The sequence below is a fragment of the Danio rerio genome, chromosome 18, assembly GCF_049306965.1.
Source record: "Danio rerio strain Tuebingen ecotype United States chromosome 18, GRCz12tu, whole genome shotgun sequence".
Lineage (NCBI taxonomy): Eukaryota > Metazoa > Chordata > Actinopteri > Cypriniformes > Danionidae > Danio > Danio rerio.
This window is the reverse complement of record NC_133193.1, coordinates 20,137,998-20,160,597: the sequence shown is the minus strand read 5'-3', so window position 1 is coordinate 20,160,597 and position 22,600 is coordinate 20,137,998. Positions and strand designations below refer to the sequence as shown.

The 22,600-nt window shown below is 37.0% G+C and overlaps 2 protein-coding genes across 4 annotated transcripts in view; one reads left to right on the top strand and one right to left on the bottom strand.

The window, feature by feature from the left end:
* Window positions 1–22,600, top strand: part of tgm2l (transglutaminase 2, like) — a 170,631-nt gene that overhangs the window by 86,060 nt on the left and 61,971 nt on the right. The window lies entirely within an intron of this gene.
* Window positions 1,007–7,498, bottom strand: LOC108179987 (uncharacterized). The gene is made up of 2 exons (XM_073929972.1): window positions 4,665–7,498; window positions 1,007–4,506 (listed from the first exon to the last, which is right to left on the bottom strand). The coding sequence occupies exon 1, from the start codon at window positions 5,443–5,445 to the stop codon at window positions 4,684–4,686; it is 762 nt and encodes a 253-aa protein (XP_073786073.1). The 5' UTR covers window positions 5,446–7,498; the 3' UTR covers window positions 1,007–4,506; window positions 4,665–4,683.

Below are 22,600 nucleotides of genomic sequence, written 5' to 3'. Positions count from 1 at the left end.
TTCGTAGTTATTAGATAAAATCCAGCATAATGCTTCTGAAAGCATATAGAAATTTTAGGACTACTTTTGCAGCCGAAAGTTTATCGGACTGCAAAGTAAAATTGTGAGCGCCAATGAATGCCAAAAGGTGCCAGAAGTCTGGGTGAATTGGCATGATTTTAAAGGCGGATGAAATGTCAATTTTTTGCAAGCCAAGCATTGCGACCGGCTAAACTGATGAGCGAAATTGCTTGGTCTATATCATGATAATTCAGCGAGTATTCGTCTGATGGAATGGTGCTGTTAATGCTAGGAATATAGAATTGTGAGGAGCGGAGACCATTAATCAAGGTTTTTTGCTAGAGAATTCTCAAGACGCAATGTCAATGGGACTAATACAAGAACGCTGAACAGTGGGGCAAGAATGGTACTATCATAAATTTATTATCGATTCCTTTTTGATTAACGAATCCACTGTTGCAGGTTCGGTAGTCGCAGATTGTAGATTGGAGCAGAATAAGGTTAAGGAAGGGAGAGCTGAAACGCCCGGGTTAGATCCTTGGGTTAGACCTGAATTCAGAAGTTAGTATCTGGGTGACATGCAATTCAAGCAATTTGAGAAATATGGCATCAAGGATGTGAGCTATGTGAGTGGAAATGCATCCTTTATGTAGAGTGTGATTGTATTTGAAGTGCATATAAAATGTAATGGGTTGGATGAGGGTCAGGTTCTGCAGCCAAATGTCATGGTCTTTTTATTAATGCATGGTCTGATAGCTTGATGTCGCTACGTGCAAGGATGGTAGAGGTGAGCATTCATCTCCCCTCAGAATGGCAAATGGATGGAGAGCAGAGGATAAGGGGTATGGTTTGTCTGGTGGTCTTGGAAGTGTTTATGGAAGATCCGTTGTCAGAAATGTCCTCCTATTCATAGCAGCCAAACAGGAAGTATAATTTATTATTTTATAATTTTATACCTTTTTTTACTTTTTATTTTTTTATTTATTTATTTATTTATACTTTTTTTCAATTGCTAACATCAAACTCTGAACTCTATAAGACTTCAAGGGCGATGTCACCACTTAGTAAAACTGTGAATGGAATGTTAGTAATTGGCTTTACTTTAATCCATAAATAATATTGTTGGTACCTTAACTTCATTCACAAGCGTGTCTGGCCCAAATTCATTCATAAGACTTGCAACAGAGTCAAGAGGGAGGGCGGGACCTTCTCCAGAGAGCTTATTGGATGGTGACGCTTCTCCTTACAGCTATTGGCTTAAAGGAGAGCCTGTCAAGCGTGCCAAAGGTGAAAAAGCCCGGCGGCCATTTTGTTGATCAAGTTCACCATTGTTTGACTTGAGCTGTTGCTCTGCTGAACATTCCAGCAAACAAGCTGTTAAATGTTATGGATCAGTGGACGGGCAAGAGGCAAGTATCTTTAGTTAAAATCATTGTTTATGCTAGTCTTGTTTTTCAAAAGATTTATAAATGTTTTAGTCTAAATGTTTGGTAAAGTTATTTTGCAAAGCTTCCCTTCATGTGCATAGCATGTGCACCGCTAGGAAAAAGGTAATGGTTCAGTTTCATTGCAATGGCTTTGAAGTTTTGGCTGTCATTTGCTGGAGAATAGGGTTGAAGACACAGCAGATGCGTTGAAGTGGAAGGTTTGATGTTTTGTTGAAGTTGTTGATGCAATTGTTGGAGTTGTTTTTAAGTAGTAATAGTAGTAGTTGTTGTTGTTGTTGCTGCTGCTGCTGTTGATTGTAGCTTGTAAATTATAGCTAGTAGCTTGTAGATTATAGCTGGTAATTTGTAGATGGTAGCTGGTAGATTGTAGCTGGTAGGTGGTAGATGGTAGCTGGTAGCTGCTTTGGTTGTCCATGCTGGTTTAGAGTAGGTTCTTCAACGGAGCTAGCTACGGTGAAGCTGCCTCTTCAAAACGAAGATAGTAATGGAATAAACCCCTGGGTATTTATAGTAGTTTAGGAGTCATCTGATTGGATCGTAGTGAATTAGATAATGCGGGTCAGCTGCTAGCAATCATAAGCACGTGATCCTCTCGAAATTTGTTTATACATAAACTTCACTTAAACAACAATATTTAATGATTATTAAAGCTTGTTTATTGAAACAATGTGCTTCTTGTGTGCTGTTGACTGAAAGTTGTGTTCCTGTAGAATTTGTATGATAAAAAGATTATGTGAATCAATAATCCTGCAAATGCAAGACCTCTTTAATGAAATGAACGCAGCATGCAGAGTTTTGAGCACTGGAGAGTCTGTGTTAGAAGTAGTGACTGTTTAGAGTTTTGTGTCTAGAGTTTTGAAAATTGATATTAGGAATCTTAAATTTGTGGCAAAACAATAAAAAAAACTGTAAAATGTTTATGATGGTCCAGGATCAACAATAGTGAATTTACACTATATCAAAATGTTTATGATACTCGTGAATAAACACTAGGGAACTCAAACTTTAATTAAATATCATTGCATATAGCCTAGTGGTAAAGTGTACTGGCTTATAACACTGTGTTGATTAAGGTGGCCTGAGTTTGAATCCCACCTCGTGGGCCTTGCTGATCCTTTTACTCTCACAGCTTCTTAATGTTCCTGTCTGGTCTCTACTGTCCTATGTAATACAAGTAAGGAAACTCTAAATATATTTAGAAAAATAAACTGTTTTAAAATTATTATGATGGTCCAGGATCAACTATATTGAATTTACACTGTATTTAAATCAGTACTGTTTATCGATTAAACAAATTAACTAATTAATCACACTTTTTTGCAATTAATCACAATAAATCACATATAAAAGACTGAAACTTGTCATTTTGGCTATTCAAATGTAACATTAATGTAAACGCAAGACAAAAAAAAACTATTTAAACTCAAAATATATTTGTTTACTAGAATTTTTGTTTAACTTGTAACACAGATTTCCTCATGTAAACAACATACCCACAATAAACCAGCAAGATCTCGGCTTGACAGCCATATTTATTACAGAAATAAAAACACATGCATGTTAGTGCCATGTGAATTTCAAAACAATCAATGCCAATAAAGAAAACAATGATTTCCATGTTGGATTCTAAGTGAACTGCAAAAAAATGCTAAAATAGAGGCATTGCAGATGTGGAAAATGGAAAATTATAATAATAATAAAGTATTGAATACAAACAGCCAGTTGCTAAGACAGTCCAGTCTGTTGACATTATCTGAGGACAATGAGGCCCTTTTGTTTTGAATGATGTGAGCTGAGAGTGAGAACAGTCTCTTACAATCACTGAATAAGCATATGAATTTTTGTGCGTAATTTTGTTGCCACTGGTGCTGCGAAAAGGAAGTAAGAAGCATCAAGTGGTACATCAAAGGCTCGCACTGGTACGCGTTGTATCACACCAAAGACTTCAAAGAATTCTTACATTTTTAAACATTTAAATAACTTTGAGGGATATGGACAGCAACATCGGATGTTTAGGCATTTGTTCTTGTTTCTAGGAAACGTGTGCACGCACACACACACACACACACACACACACATACACACACTCAACACAGGCAGCCGGAGCGACTCCCTTCAGATTCAATCTTACATATGTTAAGCCAGCATTTAAAGGACAGTTAACACAGAAATGAACATTTACTCATTCACTTACACACAAGTGGTTCCAAACCCTTGAATTTCTTCTGTTGAACACAAAAGAAGGTATTTTGAAAAATGTTGTAAAAAATTGGCCAAACTTTATTTTGCTGGTCAGTTTGTTGAATTTAAGTTACATTGCATCTACAGTACATGCCAACTACAGTAATTCTCAGTAGACCGTTGGGTTGGGGTAAGGGTAAGTTGACATGTACTTGCAGAGTTTCTTATAGTCAGTTAAATGTCTATTAAAGCAGCAGTATCAGCAGATATTGGGCAGACAGTCTACTAATACTCAAATGGACCATCAAAATAAAGTGGTACCGAAAAAAACCACAATAGTAGGAACGAAAAATACTATGGAAGCCAACGGCTGCTTTTTTTCAACATTCTTCAGAATATCTTCCTGTACTGACATTATTAGGACCCACTGCACATTGTAATGGAAGTCCTGATTTAAAGCTGGCAATTCTACATTTGATTGTTCTTTGATGCAGTCCTTCTTTTCAAACGGTCGATAAATTATTGTCTAACACATCAATAGATGTGAAGAAAATCCTGTTGTTTACTTCTGTGTCTGGAACAAAGTGCTGCCATGCTTCTCTTGGATGGATATAAATTACAACAGGCTGAGCTTTACTGCTGAATGAGAGACACACAAGACTTAAGTTTATTCAATTCACATTTATTGCAAGTGTTTGGCCTGCTGGGGAAATCAAGCTGAAATTGCAAAGTGGAGTGACCAATCACTGTTCTCAGTCAGAATGAGTGATCGGTCACACTACACTGTCTGGAGCGGTGATCGGTCACTCTTCTTTCTGGAGCAGTGATTAGTCACTCTGGGGATGATGAGTGGAGATTGTGAGGCAGGCCTTCTCGTCTGGAAAAGAACAGAGTCAAGAAAATCAGTGTCGATGTCTAAATGAACCTGAATTTGAGTATGAATTAACATGACCTCTGACCCACAGAGAATTCTATATAAACATATGTGTTACTAAGCTCAGCCAGATGTCATGTCACTTAAATGAGATAAATTACCTTTTAGAATGTGTCCACACTAGCTCCTGCTCCTGAAGTAGGCATAAGCAGCACAGACACCTATGCTGACTCCGACCCAGGTTGCTGGACTGCTTACCGTGGCTTTCACAGCACTTTTCACATTGTTGGAGATCCTTCTTCTCCATGAAGACTCGCTGTTCGCTCTCTCCTCTGTTTCTCCAGCTGCTTCTCTCTCTGTTTCTCCACTGGTCTTTTTCTCCTCTGTTTCTCCAGCTGCCTCTCTCTCCTCTGTTTGTCTTTGAGAGCTGCTGTCATAATCTGAGAGGACCTCAGTTGTCTTGTCTGGGCCCCACATGATGATCAGAGGTTTATTCAGTAAATGAGTGAAGTTCAGAGCTTTTTGTGCTCGCACTGCATCACGTCGATGATGGAAAGTCACAAAGGCATACACAGGAGAGACGATGTTGTTTCTGCACACTTGCACAGTCGAGATGGACCCCAATGGACCAAACTTTTCAATAAGCTGTTGTTCGGTGACCATTGGGTGCAGATTGCTCACAAGCAGTGTCTTCCGCTCAATATAGTGGTATGTGGGGAGCACAGGATGAGGTTCCTGTTCCCGTCCTGAATGCTCAAAAGTCACATAAATGGATCTGCAATTATTGTCTTCATCATAGGACAGATCCAAAGAGTGGATTTGGGTGAACTGTTTCATTGACTCAATCAGTTCTTGTACGTTCACCTTTGGGTCCAAAGTCAGAACAACCAATGACCACTCGCGATTATGGTTGTCTGAAGACTGATTTAAGTGAGCATCCATAGCGAACGAGTCCTTCACAATCACAGATTTGTCTATTCGTACAGTAGCTGTGTGATCCACCAAGTTACTGTCCTGAATGCTGGCTGATGCGCTGCTCTAGTATGGAACACTAATATAGAACACATTCTGTGACTGTCGTTGCTAAGCAACCATCAGCTGAAAGCGCATGCACACACACAGGATTCTAAATTGTTTATGAATGAATCTTAGTTTGTTAACTATAAGATAAAGTATTTATTACTATTGTTTTATCCTAAAGATGATTGTTTAATGTGCTCTTAATTATTATTCATTAGAAAAACCACCATTACTATGTTAATTGTTTTCATACAGTATGTCCTATTTAATGTAAACATCACAAATGCTTTGGAGGTACATATGTAACAATTGTCAAGCCAATAAAATAATCGGAAAACCGCACCCTCTGCATTGACTTTGTCTGTGTGTGTGTTGGTATTTTTAAAGGTTTAACATATACATCTATTGAAAATAACCAGTTTCTGTTGGTTTAGAGAAACTTTTAGCAGAAACCTTTGTCTCCTCAGCTGCTTCAGTTTATTTAACATAGGATTGAGTGTGAGACATTTTCTTATCTGAAGATATTCGGTCACAGCACTAAACCTACCTGCAAGAGTGATTTATATTTGACTGAATAGAGTTGATAAAATAATAATATTCACGAGTGTAAAACTCCTAAATTCACCTCTCACATGATATCCCTTAATAATCTTCTGAATATATACAGAAATAATAATAAAGTATGTATGTATGTATGTAAATATTATTAGTGCTGTCAATCGATTAAAAAACCTAATTAATCATGATTAATTACATTTAAAAGACTGAAACTTGTCATTTTGGCTATTCAAAAGTAAAATTAATGTAAACGCCAGACAAAAAACAATTCAAATTGTAAATATATTTGTTTAGAATTTTTAGAATTTTGTTTAACTTATAACACAGATTTCCTCATGTAAACAACATACCCACAATAAACCAGCAAGATCCCAACTTGACAGCCATATTTATTACAGAAATAAAAACACAGGCATGTTAGTGCCATGTGAATTTCAAAACATTCAATGCCAATAAAGAAAAAATTGAATTCCATATTGGATTCAAAGTGGACTGCAAAAAAAAAATATTTTGCTTAGTCCTCCTTTACATTTAGCCAGGTGCTAAGACAGTCCAGTCTGTTGACATTATCAGGGGACCTTGTGTTAATGTGGACCTTTTCTTTTGAATAATGTGAGCTGAGAGTGAGAACAGGCATGATCACAAGCAGGATCACTGAATCAGCATATGCACTTCGGTGCCTAATTTTGTTGCCACTGGTTCTGCCACAGGGATGTAAGAAGCATCAAAGGAGTACATAAAAGGCACGCACTGGAAGTATGCGTTATGTCGCACCAAAGACTAATTCTTGCAGGGACTTTAGTCACAACATTTCTAAACATTTTAACAACTTTTAGGGATATGGATGGCGAAATCTGTGTCGTTTAGGTGTTTGTTCTTTTTGCTAGGAAACGAAATAGACACAGACATACACTCACGCACACACACAACACGCCCAGGACAGCACAGCCGGAGCGACTCACTTCAGATTCAACATGCATGATCGCGTTCATCAAATTTGCTTAAACTAAGCGTTGTTAAGTCTAGCTGTAGTGAATTTACAATGTATTAAATGGTAATTGTCCACGATCAACAATATTGAATTTAAACTGTATTAAATGTTTTTAATGGTCCGGGATCAACATTTGTGAATTTACACTTTATTAAAATGATGATGGTTCAGAATGAACAACAGTGAATTTACACTGTATTAAAATGTTAATGATGGTCCAGGATCAACACTAGGCAACTTAAATTGTGAGGAAACAACCTTTTCCAGTAGCCTAGTGGTAAAGTACTGTGGCTTGTAACACTGGTCTGATCAAGGTGATTCAAGTTCGATTGCCATCCCATGTGTCTTGCTGATCTTTCCTCTCTGCTAGTTCTCAGAGTAACCCTCGTCAGTTGTCTTGTGTAATAAAAATGATCAAACTCTAAAGATATTGAGAAAAAAAAATATTAAAAAGTTTTTGTTGGTCCAGGATCAACAATAGTGAATTTACTCTGTATTAAAATGTTTATGATGGTCCAGGATCAACACTAGGGAACTCAAACTGTGATCAATAATCAATTCTAGTAGCCTAGTGGTAAAGTGCTCTCTCTTGTAATACTGACCCTCTCTCTCAGTACTCAGAACATCAATCTTCGAATGTCTTGTGTAATAAAATGATCAAACTCTAAAGATATTCAGAAAAAATATATATAAATGTTTATGGTGGTCCAGGATCAACAATAGTGAATTTACACTGTATTAAAATAATGATGGTACAGGATCAACAATACTGTATTTAAATGTTTCTGATGGTCCAGGATCACCTTTAGTGAATTTACACTGTATTAAAATAATGATGGTCCAGGATCACCTTTAGTGAATTTACACTGTATTAAAATAATGATGGTCCAGGATCCACAATACTGAATTTACACTGTGTTGAAATCTTTATGATGGTCCAGGATCAACATTGGTGAATTTAAACTATTAAATGTTTTTGATGGTCCAGGATCAACAATAGTCAATTTACGCTGTATTAAAATGTTTATGATGGTCCAGGATCACCTTTAGTGAGTTTACACAGTGTTAAATGTTTTTAATGCTCCAGGATCAACAATAGTGAATTTACACTGTATTAAAATAATGATGGTCCAGGATCAACAATACTGAATTTACACTGTATTAAATTGTTTATGATGGTCCAGGATCACCTTTAGTGAGTTTACACTGTATTAAATGTATTTAATGGTCCAGGATCAACAATAGTGAATTTACGCTGTATTAAAGTTTATGTTGGTCCAGGATCAACAATAGTGAATTTACACTGTATTAAATGTTTTTGATGGTCAAGGATCAACAATTGTGAGTTTACACAGAATTAAAATGTTTATGATGGTCAGGTATTAACATTAGTGAATTTACACTGTATTATATGTGTAGAGCATCCAACTTCCATGTGGAAGGCCGCTGGTTCGATCCCAGCTCGGAATGGGTTTGGTGGTGTAGGACTGGCGGGGTTACACTAGCCGTTTGAGCATGTGTTTGGGTCTCCATGCCTGCAGCTTCATAATGCTGGGGCTACAACGGAAGTATTGCTAAACCCAGAAGTAAGGAGATCCACAGAGTAGTGTTTTGTCATTATTACATATTTTAAATACTTTCCCATTTTATCACCAGAGTATTGTCCATGAATAAACCCAGTTTGATCAACTTCAATAATCAAAGGCAATATTTTTTTCTAATCTCAAAGCTAACACTTTAAACAGCAATTTAAAATCCTTATTGAGAAGGCTGATATGAAGAGCCCTCTTTATCTGGTTTTTTCTTTTCAAGTATGAGGCTAAAATTAGCTCTCAAAGAGATCTAGGCAAAGATTTAGTTTCAAAAGAAAAGTTTAACAGTAATTCCATTACCACCAGAGTAGCTTGAATTCTTTCCAGTATCTTGTTTTTCTAGTTTTTTTTTCTCAACTTTGTTTTTATTGATTTTAATTATAATACAAAACCCAACATACAGTACAGAATGTTAACTTGTGATATTTCAGAGTCTACTTTCCCACCCCAACATTTGTTAAATTAAAATAACATTTAAAATAAATTATAACATAAAATAATATACAATACTTTAAAAAAATACAAAAAAAAAAAAAAAAAAAAAACATATTTAAAAAAAAAAAATTTATGTGCACATATATATACACACACACACACATATATATATATATATACATACACACACACATATATATATACACATATATACACATATACATACATACACATACATACACAAAATAAATAAAATAAAAATAAAAAAAACTATTACATTGAATTTTAAATTACAGTCATCTTTCCAGAGACATCCTTTTTTTCTATCCATTTATAAAGCTACTGAAAGGGGACCACACTTTTTTAAAAGTCTCTGCTTTACCTCTGATCACGTATGTTAATTTTTCAAGAGCAAGATTATTAGACATTTCCTTTATCCATTGTGCAAGAACAGGTCTTTGGGTGTTTTTCCATACCAAAGCTATAACACGTTTAGCTTGTATAAAGCTGAAATCTATAAGTTTTTTTTTGTTTGCATTCACTGACAAATGTTCAGGATATATATGTAATAAACAAAGTTTTGGTTCCAAAGGAACACATTCACCAACCATTTCACAGACCACACCAAGCACCTCCTTCCAAAACAACTGCAGCTCTCCACAATCCCACATACAGTGAAGCAGAGTACCAATTTCATCTTTACATTTTGTGCAATAGTCTGGGTTATTCGGGTTAATCCGGTGTAATTTTACAGGTGTAATGTAAGTCCTCATCATCCATTTGTATTGTAGTATTCTACATCTGGTATTAATGGTTTGAGTTTGAGCTGAAAGACATGCATATTCCCATTCCTCAACAGTAATATCCACTTGAAGGTCTCTTTTCCATGCTGAAAGGTATGATAGGGAGTTTTCTTTAAATCTATCTAGTAATGTTTTATAAAGCAAGGATATCATTCCTCTATCATTTATGTGATTTAAAATAAGTTGTACTAATGTAGAATATTGGGGCTCCAGGTAGGTTTTAATTTTTGAATATATAAAACTTCTAATTTGAAGGTATTTAAAGAAGTGCTTATGGGGAAGATTATATTTTGAAATCAACTGTTGAAAGGTCATAACTGTACCTTCTTCGTATAGGTCTTTTACCATACTTAATCCTTTCATCTGCCAATTTTTAAACCCCATGTCATTTCTTCCAGGGATAAAACAGTTATTTCCCCATATTGGTGTAAATGGAGAGATGCATATTTCCTCATCTAAATAAAAATGTGCCTCGTGCCATACAGATAGAGTGTTTCTAAGAAAGGGATTGGGAGTGGACTTTTTAAGTTTTTTCACATCGTCAGAGTGTAGATATAACTGTATAGGAAGTAACAATTCTTCTTTTTCAATATCAACCCAGGATGGTTGGTCTGTGGAAAAATAATACATAGCAGTTCGAAGCTGTGTCGCCCAATAGTATAGTTTTATATTTGGCACTTGAAGCCCTCCTCTGTCGTATGGCAGGTAGAGAAGAGATAAACGCAAACGGGGTCGTTTATTATTCCATATGAATCTGGTAAAGGCTTTTTTAAGAGTAGAAAAGAAAGCATCAGGTAATGGAAGGGGAATAGATTGAAAAAGGTATAAAAATTTCGGTAAGATTGACATTTTAATTATACTTATACGTCCTGCTAACGAAATGGGCATTGCACTCCATTTGTCCAAAGATTCCAAGACTCCCTTTATTAGAGGATCATAATTAGAGGGGACTATGTTGTCTATATTAGGCGTAATTTTAATCCCTAAATAAGAGAAACCATTAATTTCGTTGGCAAATTGTTTATGACTTAAGGGGCCTTTCCTCTCTTGCTCATTTAATAATAACAGATTACTTTTACTATTATTTATTTTATAGCCAGAGAATTTTCCAAATTTTTCAATAATATTGGTAAGCACTGGGATGGATTTTTTCAAATTGGTTAAAAACAAAATAATGTCATCTGCAAACAAAGATATACGATGATCCCTCTTTCCTATCTTCATACCCTTTATATCTGGATTTTTCCTAATAGTCATAGCCAGGGGTTCAATTGCAAATAAAAACAACAGAGGTGATAGTGGGCATCCTTGTCTTGTACCTCTGCTCAGATTAAATAAGTCAGAAATATTATTATTAGTTATAACTTGTGCTTTAGGTTCACTGTATAATAGTTTAAGCCATTTTAGATAATTTGTTCCTAGTCCAAAACGTTTAAGTATATCAAAGAGGTAATTCCACTCGATCCTGTCGAATGCTTTTTCAGCATCTAGGGACAAAATTGCATGATCTTTGGAATTTTGTTTTTTATATAGTATATTTAAGACTCTACGAGTATTATTGAAGGCCTGTCTGCCCAGGACAAATCCATTCTGATCATCCATTATAATGTTTGGTATATGAGTTTCAATCCTTTTTGCCAATGCTTTACATAATATTTTGGTATCACAGAACATGAGAGAGATAGGTCTATAAGATGCTTTATCTGTTGGCGATTTACCTGGTTTTAACACAAGAGTGATTAATGCTGAACTCAGTGATGGGGGTAATATTCCTGTTTCGTATGATTCAGTATACATTTCCAAAAGATGGGGCATCAGTTTTTTTGAAAAGGTTTTGTAAATTTCAATTGGCAAACCATCGGGTCCTGGTGCCTTTCCACTATTCATACTTTGTGCTGCATCTATTAATTCTTCAATACTTAAATTGTTTTCCAGATTTAATTTAACATTTTCTGCCAATTGGGGAAATTTAAGTTTATCACAAAAGTCAGTTTGATCTACCATTGTATTTAAACATTCTGAGTTGTATAATCTTTCATAATATAATTTAAATGCATTGTTAATTTCCAATGGATCTGTCGATGTTTGTCCATCATCTAATATGATAGAATTTATAGACCTACTTGTTTGTATCTTTTTTATTCTCCAAGCCAATAGTTTTCCAGGTTTTTCACCTTGATCATAGTATGATTGTTTTAACCACATCAGGTTTGTAGCTACTTTATTGCTAGTCAGCTTGATGTATTGCGCTTTTAATGAAAGAAGCTTTTTATTTTTATTTTCATCGTTATTTTCAAAAAGTTGTAATTCCAATTCTTTGATTTGTTGATCAAGGTTCTCAATTTTTTTATAATATTCTTTGGATTTATTTCTCGTGTAGCTCATTATTTCACCTCTTATATACGCTTTAAATGCTTCCCATTTTGTTGAAGCACTTGTCTGATCTATATTAATTGTAAAATATTCTTCTATTCTTTTATCAATAAAGTCCACAAATTTAGAACTTTGAAGCCAGTTTGTTTGGAATCTAAATCTAAATGGAGTAGGCTTTAAATCACTAAATTGTATTGTAAGTGAGATTGGCGCATGGTCAGATAGTAAAATACTATCATAACAGCATCTTTCTATTTTTGATATCAGGGTACTAGAGACCAGAAAATAATCAATCCTTGAATATGATTTATAGGTATTTGAAAAACAGGAATATTCTCTTTTATTAGAATTCAAAAGTCTCCAGGCCTCAGTTAGATTTAGCTCTTTTATACATGTTTTAATTATTTTCCTTGATTTATGATGAGTGTTGTCTATGCCTGTAGATCGATCAAGTTTCATGTCCAGTACACAGTTAAAGTCTCCACCAATTATATATTGTCCTGAATAGGAAGATAATGTATAGAAGATGTTTTGAAAGAAAGAGGGATCATCCTCATTGGGAGCATATATACTTACTAGGGTTACTTGCGTGTTCGCGATTAGTCCATTAAGAATTATGAATCTACCCCGTGGATCAATATATTGCTTATGCATCTGAAAAGGAACCGATTTATGGATAAGTATCATAACCCCTCGGGCATGAGAGGTAAATGGAGCAGAAAAAACCTGACCAGGCCATCTTTTTGAAACTCGACTTGTGTCTTCTTTTAACAGATGCGTTTCTTGTAGGAATAGTATGTTAATCTTCAATTGTTTAATCCTATCTAATACCTGTTTCAGTTTTACAATTTTATTTAATCCCCTTACATTCCAACTGCTAAATTTTAGATCTGACATATAGATATAAGTGTACGCTTGTATTGAATGGAGATAGTAATATTTGAGTCAAATGATTTGACTGTTTGATTATTGATCGGAGGAAAGAAAGAAAAGAAAAAAAGAAAGAAAAAGAAAAAAGATACCCATTTAAACAATTGTGCATTTCCCTGAACAATATGCACACAATTAGAACCCCGTTTCAAATTCCAGTTATGGAAAACAATAGATCCACGATGCGTGGAGCTAAGTTATGTAAATTTGTAACCAATTTAAGCTGATGAGAACATTTATAGTAATTCGAATTAACCAAACACTTTGCCCTTGTTATAAATTAAAAGGAAAATAAAATATATAAGGAAAACCTTATGTTTTTAAGACATTACAGTAGGCAGATTTATTATACATGCCTATAAGATTCGTATTAATGTCTTTATCAGAGGGGCAAAACGAGTAATGTCCAGAAGATGTCCATATAAAAATAAAGTAAAAATGTATGCCAGCCTTAGTTTTCAAACCTTTATCATAGTCTCGTTTATGTGGATCTTTCCAGTCCGCGGATAAATTCCTCCACTTCTGAGACAGTCTTGAAAATACGTCGCTTGTCTGCGTGGGTCACTATCAAGTGAGCAGGATAGAGCATTCCGTATCTGATGTCCATGGATTTCAGCTGGGCTTTTACTCCATCGAAGCATCGCTGGCGTTGACGGGTCTCGGCAGATAAATCCAGGAACAGGCTAATTTGCTGACCTTCGTAGCGGAGTTCTTTTACTTTCCTGGCCGCCCGAAGTGTTTTTTCGCGATCCTTATAATTCAAGAACTTCATCACTATTGGCCTGGGACGATTCGTATTTATTGGTCCGACTCGGTGTGCTCGCTCGATTGTAGGAGCTGTAGTGAAGCAATCTGTCAGTATTTTGGGGAGCCAATCCTCCAGAAAAGCGCATGTGTCCGTCCCTTCTGCCTTTTCGGGTAGTCCGATCATTCTTATATTTGAACGACGTCCACGATCTTCTAGATCTTGGATTTTGTAAGTTAAAGTCTCGACTGTTTGTTCCAGTTTTTTTGTCTTTTGGTGAAGGGTCGCAACATCTTCCTCAGTTTGTGATATCCTGTCCTCTGCTTCGCCGATTCTTTAGGAATGTGACACCAATTCTGTTTTCAACCCATTAATAGCTTCAAGCATGTCGGTCGAATGTTTAGTCATATCATCCCTTAGTGCTTGTATGGCTGAAATAATTGAGTTTGTGGAGTCTTTCCCGTCAGCGTCATTTTGTTCATTAGCCGCTAGCTTGCTTGCTTGTTCCATGTTGTCAGAGCCAGTTTGCGGCTGAAATTTCGGCTGTTGTCCCGACTTTAGATTTTTTGGCGGCATAGTTCCTTGCAGGAGTGTTTCCTTTAATGCATATCACGTTCGGGTTCGATTTGGTCTTCTTTTAAGGTTTGAATGTAAGAGAAGTTGGCATCAGCTCAAATTAGCGTGACTAACCAGTGCGCGCCATAACCGGAAGTCCTTGTTTTTCTAGTTAATTTTTAACAAAAAAACTATCAATTATTACACATTGTAGGAGCCATACATTGTATATTGGCGATTGGCCACAAGGTGTCAGTACGACACTATATAACTGTGGCTTCACTGCATGGAGGAAGACAGTGTTGGTAGGAAGCACACAGTTTTTGACCGTATCGTATTGCATCGTCTCGTAACTGAAGGAAACAGGGAAGTGTGCTTTTAGATAAAGGAAAGTGATTGAGTAATTCTGTTGATTGGAAGTTGATTGGACAATAAATATGTTTTTATTTGCATCTATTTGCTTACGGACTCTGACTTTTTACGCGTTAAAAACTTGCTCACTCTACCAACAATAGCGGCATTGGTAAGCCGCTACACAAAAGTCAAAAACTTTGCTTCGTGGGACAATTGAGACGCCGCTGGAGTGGACAGCAAGGCATGGTGTTTCTACAGACAAGGACAGCGACGTTCGTTTGGATCAAGGCTTCATTTGCTGCACGTGAGGACAGCGTTTCTTCAGCATCTGAGTGAGTTCGTTTGGATCGGCTTTCTTCTGGTTTCCTGCATTAAGGTGAATCTACGCTGCGTTCATCTCTTCGCGTTTGATAAACAGCACAATAGGTATGTTTGTTGCAACAACATCATCATTATGGCCATATGGAAACTATGTGTGCACACAATAAGGTTTAAAGCGTAAATCCAATGCATTGGTTGCCCATGACTGACTGAACTTTTCTTATGTGTGTTTATTGGGTTTTACAATTTGCAAAATGGAAAATGAAATCAATTTGAATGTTGAAATGGTGGATGTGACTGATCAAGGTTTAACTTCTGTTGAAAATGAGCCTGAAAGGGAAAAAAGACCAGTTAAATTAACAGCTAAAGCTTTAGTTGAAAAACTAGACACTTTACAGAAGTTAAGAAAAGCAAAGCTAAACAAGGCACAAAAGCTAAAAGAGTCAATTAACAAACTAATATGTGATGACAATGAATACAAACCTGAGGTACGTTTGGTCTTTGAGGATTTTAAGAGGTTGTGTTCAGAGGCAAAAGACACTCATGAGTCACTTTTGGTTATTTTACCGGTTGAAGAGTGTGAAAAACATGATATCTGGTTTAAAGCAAAAATGATATCAAACAATGAGTTTTTGGAACGAACAAATAAATGGTTATCAGATAAATCAGAAGGTCACAAAATATCTGAAGTGGAAAATCCAGAGAGTGATGTTGGTCCTGGAGATAGTGTGTCAAATGTATCACATGCTACCTCAAAACGCAGTAAATGCAGTGCACGCAGCAGCAGTAGTTCATCCATATCATCTGCCTGTATTCAAGCAGAGGCAGAAAAGGCCGCACTCATGGCACGTGCTGCTGCATTAAAGGCTAAACATGATATTGAAGTTCAGGAGGAAGAACTGAGAAGGAAAAAAGAGCAGTTGGACTTGGATGCTCAAATAGCAGCTTCCACAGCAAGGATCAGTGTGTTGCAGAAATTTGATCAACAAAGTAAATGTTCAAGCAGTTTATCTTCAAAGAAGATTGAAAAGGTTGTGGTCACTGCAAATTCTTCTTCTCAAACAACATCTTTAAACCCCAATGCAAATGACTATGTCCCAATAGATTCAATGCCACTGGATTTGGATGGATACACTGGTGTTTCTGCATCTCAAGCTGCAATACAGGATCAAAGGATTGGATGGATTGATCAACAAACATCGGAACATGCTAATGGTAACTGTTCTGCTCAAACACAACATGACTCCATAATTCAGCATGCTACAAATATCTTACCTGCACAGGGTGATCCTTTGCTTGAAATTCTGAAAAAACAGGAGGAATTAACAGCGCATCTTGTTCAACAGCAAGCAAATCCTCGTATTCTACCAAAGAAGGAAATTCCAACATTTGATGGTGACCCATTGCAGTATATTCCATTCATTAGAGCATTTGAGCATGGCATTGAGCAAAAAACAACCAATTTAAAGGATCAGTTGTATTTCCTTGAGCAGTTCACAAAAGGGCAGCCTAAAGATCTTGTTCGCAGTTGCCAATATATGTCTTCAGAAAAGGGCTATGCAATGGCCAAGAAGTTGTTGAAGGAAAATTTTGGTAATGAGTTTAAGGTATCTACAGCCTATATGGAGAAAGCCCTGGGGTGGCCTACTTTAAAGGCTGAAGATGTGCAAGGATTGCAGGCTTATGCTTTGTTTTTGCGTACTTGTTGTAATACAATGGATGAACTCTCATATATGCAAGAACTTAACATGCCTAGCAACATGAAATCAGTTGTATTGAAGCTGCCTTACAAATTGAGGGAGCAATGGAGAGCTAAAGCCTGTCAGATAATGGAGTCTGTTCATGGCAGGCCAAAGTTCTGTGACATTGTTGAATTTATTGAAAAACAGGTTAAAATGGCATCTGATCCTGTTTTTGGTGACATTCAAGACAAGCATGGTGCAGGTAAACTTAAGGTTCAACCACACAAACCCTTTACAAGAAGTAGTTTTGCTACTGACATTTCAACTTCTATTCCAGCAAAGAAGTTCAGTGATGCTTTAGCACAACCAAAATCTTGTCATGTGTCTAAGTCTAATGGAGACTGTTTGTTTTGCAAAAATCAGCATTTATTGGAAAGGTGCTTTGCATTAAAGAAAAGAACACAACGTGACAAGATTGAATTCCTGAAGGCCAAGGGAATTTGTTTTGGCTGTTTAAAAACTGGGCATAAAAGTAAAAGATGCGAGAATCGACTGAAATGTGACATTTGTGGAGAAACACACCCCACAATCCTGCATATTTATGGCAAAGAGGTAATACTGAAGCAGGCTGAAGAAAAGCGCAAAGATACATCTGTGCAAACTTGTGGTCACACAGGGGCCGGGACTGAAAGAACTTTAATGTCAATCATACCAGTTCAAGTCAAGGCCATTAAAAGTAACAAGGTGATGCAGACATATGCTTTTTTGGACCCAGGAAGTTCGGCCACTTTCTGTTCTGAACACTTGCAAGAGGAGCTGAATTTGAATGGAAAGAAGATTAATATTCTGCTTCGTACTATGGGTCAGGAAAAGTCTGTGTCTTGCAGTGTTATTGATGGTCTGGAAATCAGTGGTCTTAACACTAATAATTTCTTTCCACTTCCTGCTGTTTACACACAACAGAAAATGCCTGTGAGTTCTCAGAACATCATAACTCAAGAGGAGTTATCCAAGTGGTCATACCTGGATAAAGTGAAGATACCTTGCATTCAAGCAGAGGTTGATTTACTGATTGGAATTAATGCAGCTAATGTGATGGAACCACACAAGATTATTAACAGTCAAGGTAATGGGCCTTTTGCCATTAAGACCCTATTGGGGTGGGTTGTTAATGGGACTGTGGAAGGAAACAGTGAACATAGGAATGAAGTTGGCCATTCTGATGTTACTGTTAACCGAATTTCTGTTGTTAGATTGGAGGAGCTGCTTAACAACCAGTTTAATCATGATTTCAATGAGAAGACTGTTGATGAAAAGGAAATGTCAAGGGAAGATCTTCAGTTCATGAGTATAATGAACAATTCGGTCAAGCATCAGGATGGACATTACAGCTTAAGATTACCATTTAAGTCTGATGTCACATTACCAAATAATCTTGGTGTTGCTAAGCAACGGTTGCTTGGTTTAAAAAGGAAATTGGAAATAAATCAAGAATTTCATGAGAAGTATACTTACTTTCTTGAAGGTGTCATACACAAGGGCTATGCTGAGAAGGTACCTGATTGCCAACTTGATCGAGTGGATGGTAAAGTTTGGTACATCCCTCATCACGGGGTGTTTCATCCTAAAAAGGAATCATTGAGAGTGGTTTTTGACTGTGGGGCAGCATATAAAGGAACATCACTTAATGATAACTTATTGCAAGGTCCTAATCTTACCAGTTCTCTGGTTGGAGTTTTACTGAAATTTAGACAGGAGCCAGTAGCCTTTATGGCTGACATAGAAGCGATGTTTCATCAAGTCAGAGTTGCAGCAGAAGATGTAGATTTTCTTCGTTTCTTGTGGTGGCCTGGTGGAGAACTGAATAAGGAACCCATTACTTACAGGATGAAAGTTCATCTTTTTGGTGCAGTGTCCTCTCCGAGTTGTGCATCCTTTGCTTTAAAGCAAACCGCAAAGGACAGTGAAGGTGACTTTCCATTAGAGGTAATTGAAACGATCAACAATAACTTCTATGTGGATGATTGTTTGAAGAGTGTCTCTTGTGAAGAGAAGGCCATATCTATGGCAAAAGATCTCACTTGTCTTTGTCAGAAAGGAGGTTTTCGTTTGACAAAGTGGATCAGTAATAGCCGGGAGGTGTTACAATCGATCTCTCAGGAAAATCGGGCCAAGGATATACAGCAGTTGGATTTGGATCGAGACAAGTTGCCAGTTGAAAGAGCATTAGGTCTTCAGTGGAGTGTGGATGCTGACACTTTTCAATTCAAGATTTCCTTGAAAACTCAACCTTGTACAAGACGAGGCATTCTGTCTGTGGTAAGCTCGGTGTATGATCCTTTGGGTTTCCTTGCACCTGTTATTCTGCCTGCAAAAGTCATCTTGCAGGAGTTGTGCAGAAAGACATTAGCCTGGGATGATACCATACCATCTGCCTTCCAGAAGCAATGGACTCATTGGATTGTTGAGTTGGACAAGGTTGCAGAATTTCAGGTAAACAGATGTTTTAAACCTGTGGATTATGGACTGCCCAGTCATGCTTGTTTACACCACTTTGCAGATGCATGTGAAACTGGGTATGGCACAGTTTCCTATCTGAAGATGCTGAACGGTGCAGACAAGGTTCATGTGTCATTTTTGATGGGTAAGTCCAGAGTAACACCATTGAAACATGTGACCATACCACGTTTAGAACTTACAGCAGCTGTCTTGGCTGTGAAGATGGACATTATGTTAAAGAAGATGTTGCAACTTCCATTGGAGGATTCTGTTTTTTGGAGCGACAGTACAACTGTTCTCAATTACATAAAGAACGAGAACAAACGGTTCCATACATTTGTTGCTAACAGAGTGTCATTTATAAGAGACGCAACACAGCCTCAACAATGGAGGTATGTACCAACTAAAGACAATCCAGCAGACGATGCATCACGTGGCTTGAATGTGGAATCTTTTTTGAACAATGAACGGTGGCTAAAGGGGCCTAGCTTTCTATGGAAGCCAAGTGATGTACAGTTCCATACAAGTGATTCGACATCAATAGATGATGATGATCCTGAAGTAAAAAGGGAATTAAAGGTAAATGCTGTGACACTGCAGAGCGAACAAAATGCCACATGCAAATTGATACATTACTTCTCAGATTGGAAACGTCTAAAGGTTGCAGTTGCATGGATTTTGAAACTGCAGAAACTTCTACTGCAGCTAAGTCGTAAACGAAAGGAGCTGTCTTTGGAGCATAGTGATGATGCAACCATGAATGCAAAATTGCAACATTTTAAATCATCTCTGGAACGACAGAGTTTGACTGTGGAGGATGTTTATAAGGCTGAGGTTAACATCATTCGTTTCAGTCAACAGGAACAATTTCAGGAAGAAATTGCTGCTCTTAAACATGGTAACACTGTTAAAAGAAACAGTTCTGTTTATAAACTGGATCCTATGTTGCATGATGGAGTGCTGTTAGTAGGAGGAAGACTTGGTAAGTCAGCTATGCCAAGCGAAAGAAAACATCCCATCTTGTTATCTAAAAATCAGCACGTATCACATCTCATACTCTCAGACATTCACGAACAACTGGGTCATGGTGGCAGAAATCAAATGCTTTCTAAACTGCGTTGTAAGTATTGGATAACAAATGCCAATTCTGTTTCAAGAAAGATCATTTCTAAGTGTGTCATTTGTAGACGCTTTAAGGGGAAGCTGGGTGAACAAAGGATGGCAGACCTTCCAGTGGAAAGAATCACTCCTGATTTACCACCTTTTACTAATGTAGGAGTAGATTTCTTTGGGCCCATAGAAGTAAAAAGAGGACGTGGTACAGTGAAACGCTATGGAGTGCTATTTACTTGTATGGCAAGTAGGGCAGTTCATTTGGAAATGGCATACTCACTTGATACAGACTCGTGTATCAATGCTTTACGCAGATTTATCTGTCGTCGTGGACAAGTTTCTTCTATGAGATCTGATAATGGGACTAATTTCATCAGTGCTGAGCGGGAGCTAAAAGAGGCACTCAGTGCATTGAACAAGGAGAAGATTCAACGAGCCCTGCTACAGAAGGGAGTGGACTGGAGTTTTAACCCACCTTCAAGCCCTCATTTTGGAGGAGTGTGGGAACGTTTAATTAGACTGGTGAAACAAAGTCTGTGTGTTGTCCTTCGACAACAAACATTGGATGATGAAGCCCTGCAGACTGTCTTGTGTGAAGCCGAGGCAATTCTAAATGATCGACCCATCTCTAATATCTCCAACGACCCTAATGATTTGGAAGCTTTAACACCTAACCACCTTCTGCTTTTGAAAGGAAACCCTGCACTGCCTCCTGGTTTGTTTGAAAGGTCTGATTCATATGCCAAACGAAGATGGAGACAAGTGCAATATATTTCAGACCTCTTCTGGAAAAGATGGGTACGCGAATACCTACCATTGTTGCAGAAGCGACAAAAATGGAACAAAGAACATCGAAATCTTACTGTTGGCGACATTGTGATCATTGCAGATTCTACAGCACCACGTGGATCATGGGTTCTGGGAAGAGTGATTGAGACTTTTCCAGACAGTAGAGGTTTAGTTCGATCTGTAAAAGTTCAAACCAAATGCAACATCTTGGAACGTTCAATTAGTAAGCTTTGCCTTCTTCAAGAATCAACATAGGAAAATTATGATATAACCAGTTAAACAGGTGTTTAAACTGAGGTTGTTTATTTGCATGCATGTATATTTGATACCATTTTGAGTTCATGTGTAAGGCTCCATATTGTATGAATTTGTAATTGTTATGCCATTTTGTCATAAACAATTAAGGGGCCGGTATGTAGGAGCCATACATTGTATATTGGCGATTGGCCACAAGGTGTCAGTACGACACTATATAACTGTGGCTTCACTGCATGGAGGAAGACAGTGTTGGTAGGAAGCACACAGTTTTTGACCGTATCGTATTGCATCGTCTCGTAACTGAAGGAAACAGGGAAGTGTGCTTTTAGATAAAGGAAAGTGATTGAGTAATTCTGTTGATTGGAAGTTGATTGGACAATAAATATGTTTTTATTTGCATCTATTTGCTTACGGACTCTGACTTTTTACGCGTTAAAAACTTGCTCACTCTACCAACAATAGCGGCATTGGTAAGCCGCTACACACATAATTAGCATATAATTTTTATTAGTGCTGAACAAAATATTGGTTGAACATCGATATCGCAATGTGTGTATTCGCGATAGTCACGACGCAGGATTTGATTATTTATTAAAGAATAAAGGTGTTCTTTAATATTATTATATAAATTATTTATACATGGATAATCATGTTATTTTGTGTTTAGTTGTTCAGTTTTTAAATTTATGTACTGTTAGACTCCCAAGAAACCTTTAATTTTTGCTCTCACATTTTTATATGCTTGTAATTTATTGTTTTTTTGCAGATGCACTGCATAGAAAAAGACTTGATCACCCCAGTCGATTTAACTAATGAAATCTTTCTTAATGGGGCTGTTCAAATCATCTGATGAAAATAGAAATATATCACAATGTATATCACAGCAAAACAAAATATCGCAATGTCAGATTTTTCCTATATTATGCAGCCCTTATTTGTATAATGGGTCATGATGTAATTCAATGTATTTTACTCCTAACACATTCTTGCTGTCATTGTGCAAATGTTGAAGCATTTTGGTTCATTGTTTCATGGAGGATGCTGTTTCTGGCATGCATGGCTTGAATGCTTATGAGATG

Excerpts from the sequence above, each read along its gene's own strand:
- LOC108179987 (XM_073929972.1), bottom strand. The coding sequence starts at position 5,445 with ATGGATGCTCACTTAAATCAGTCTTCAGACAACCATAATCGCGAGTGG.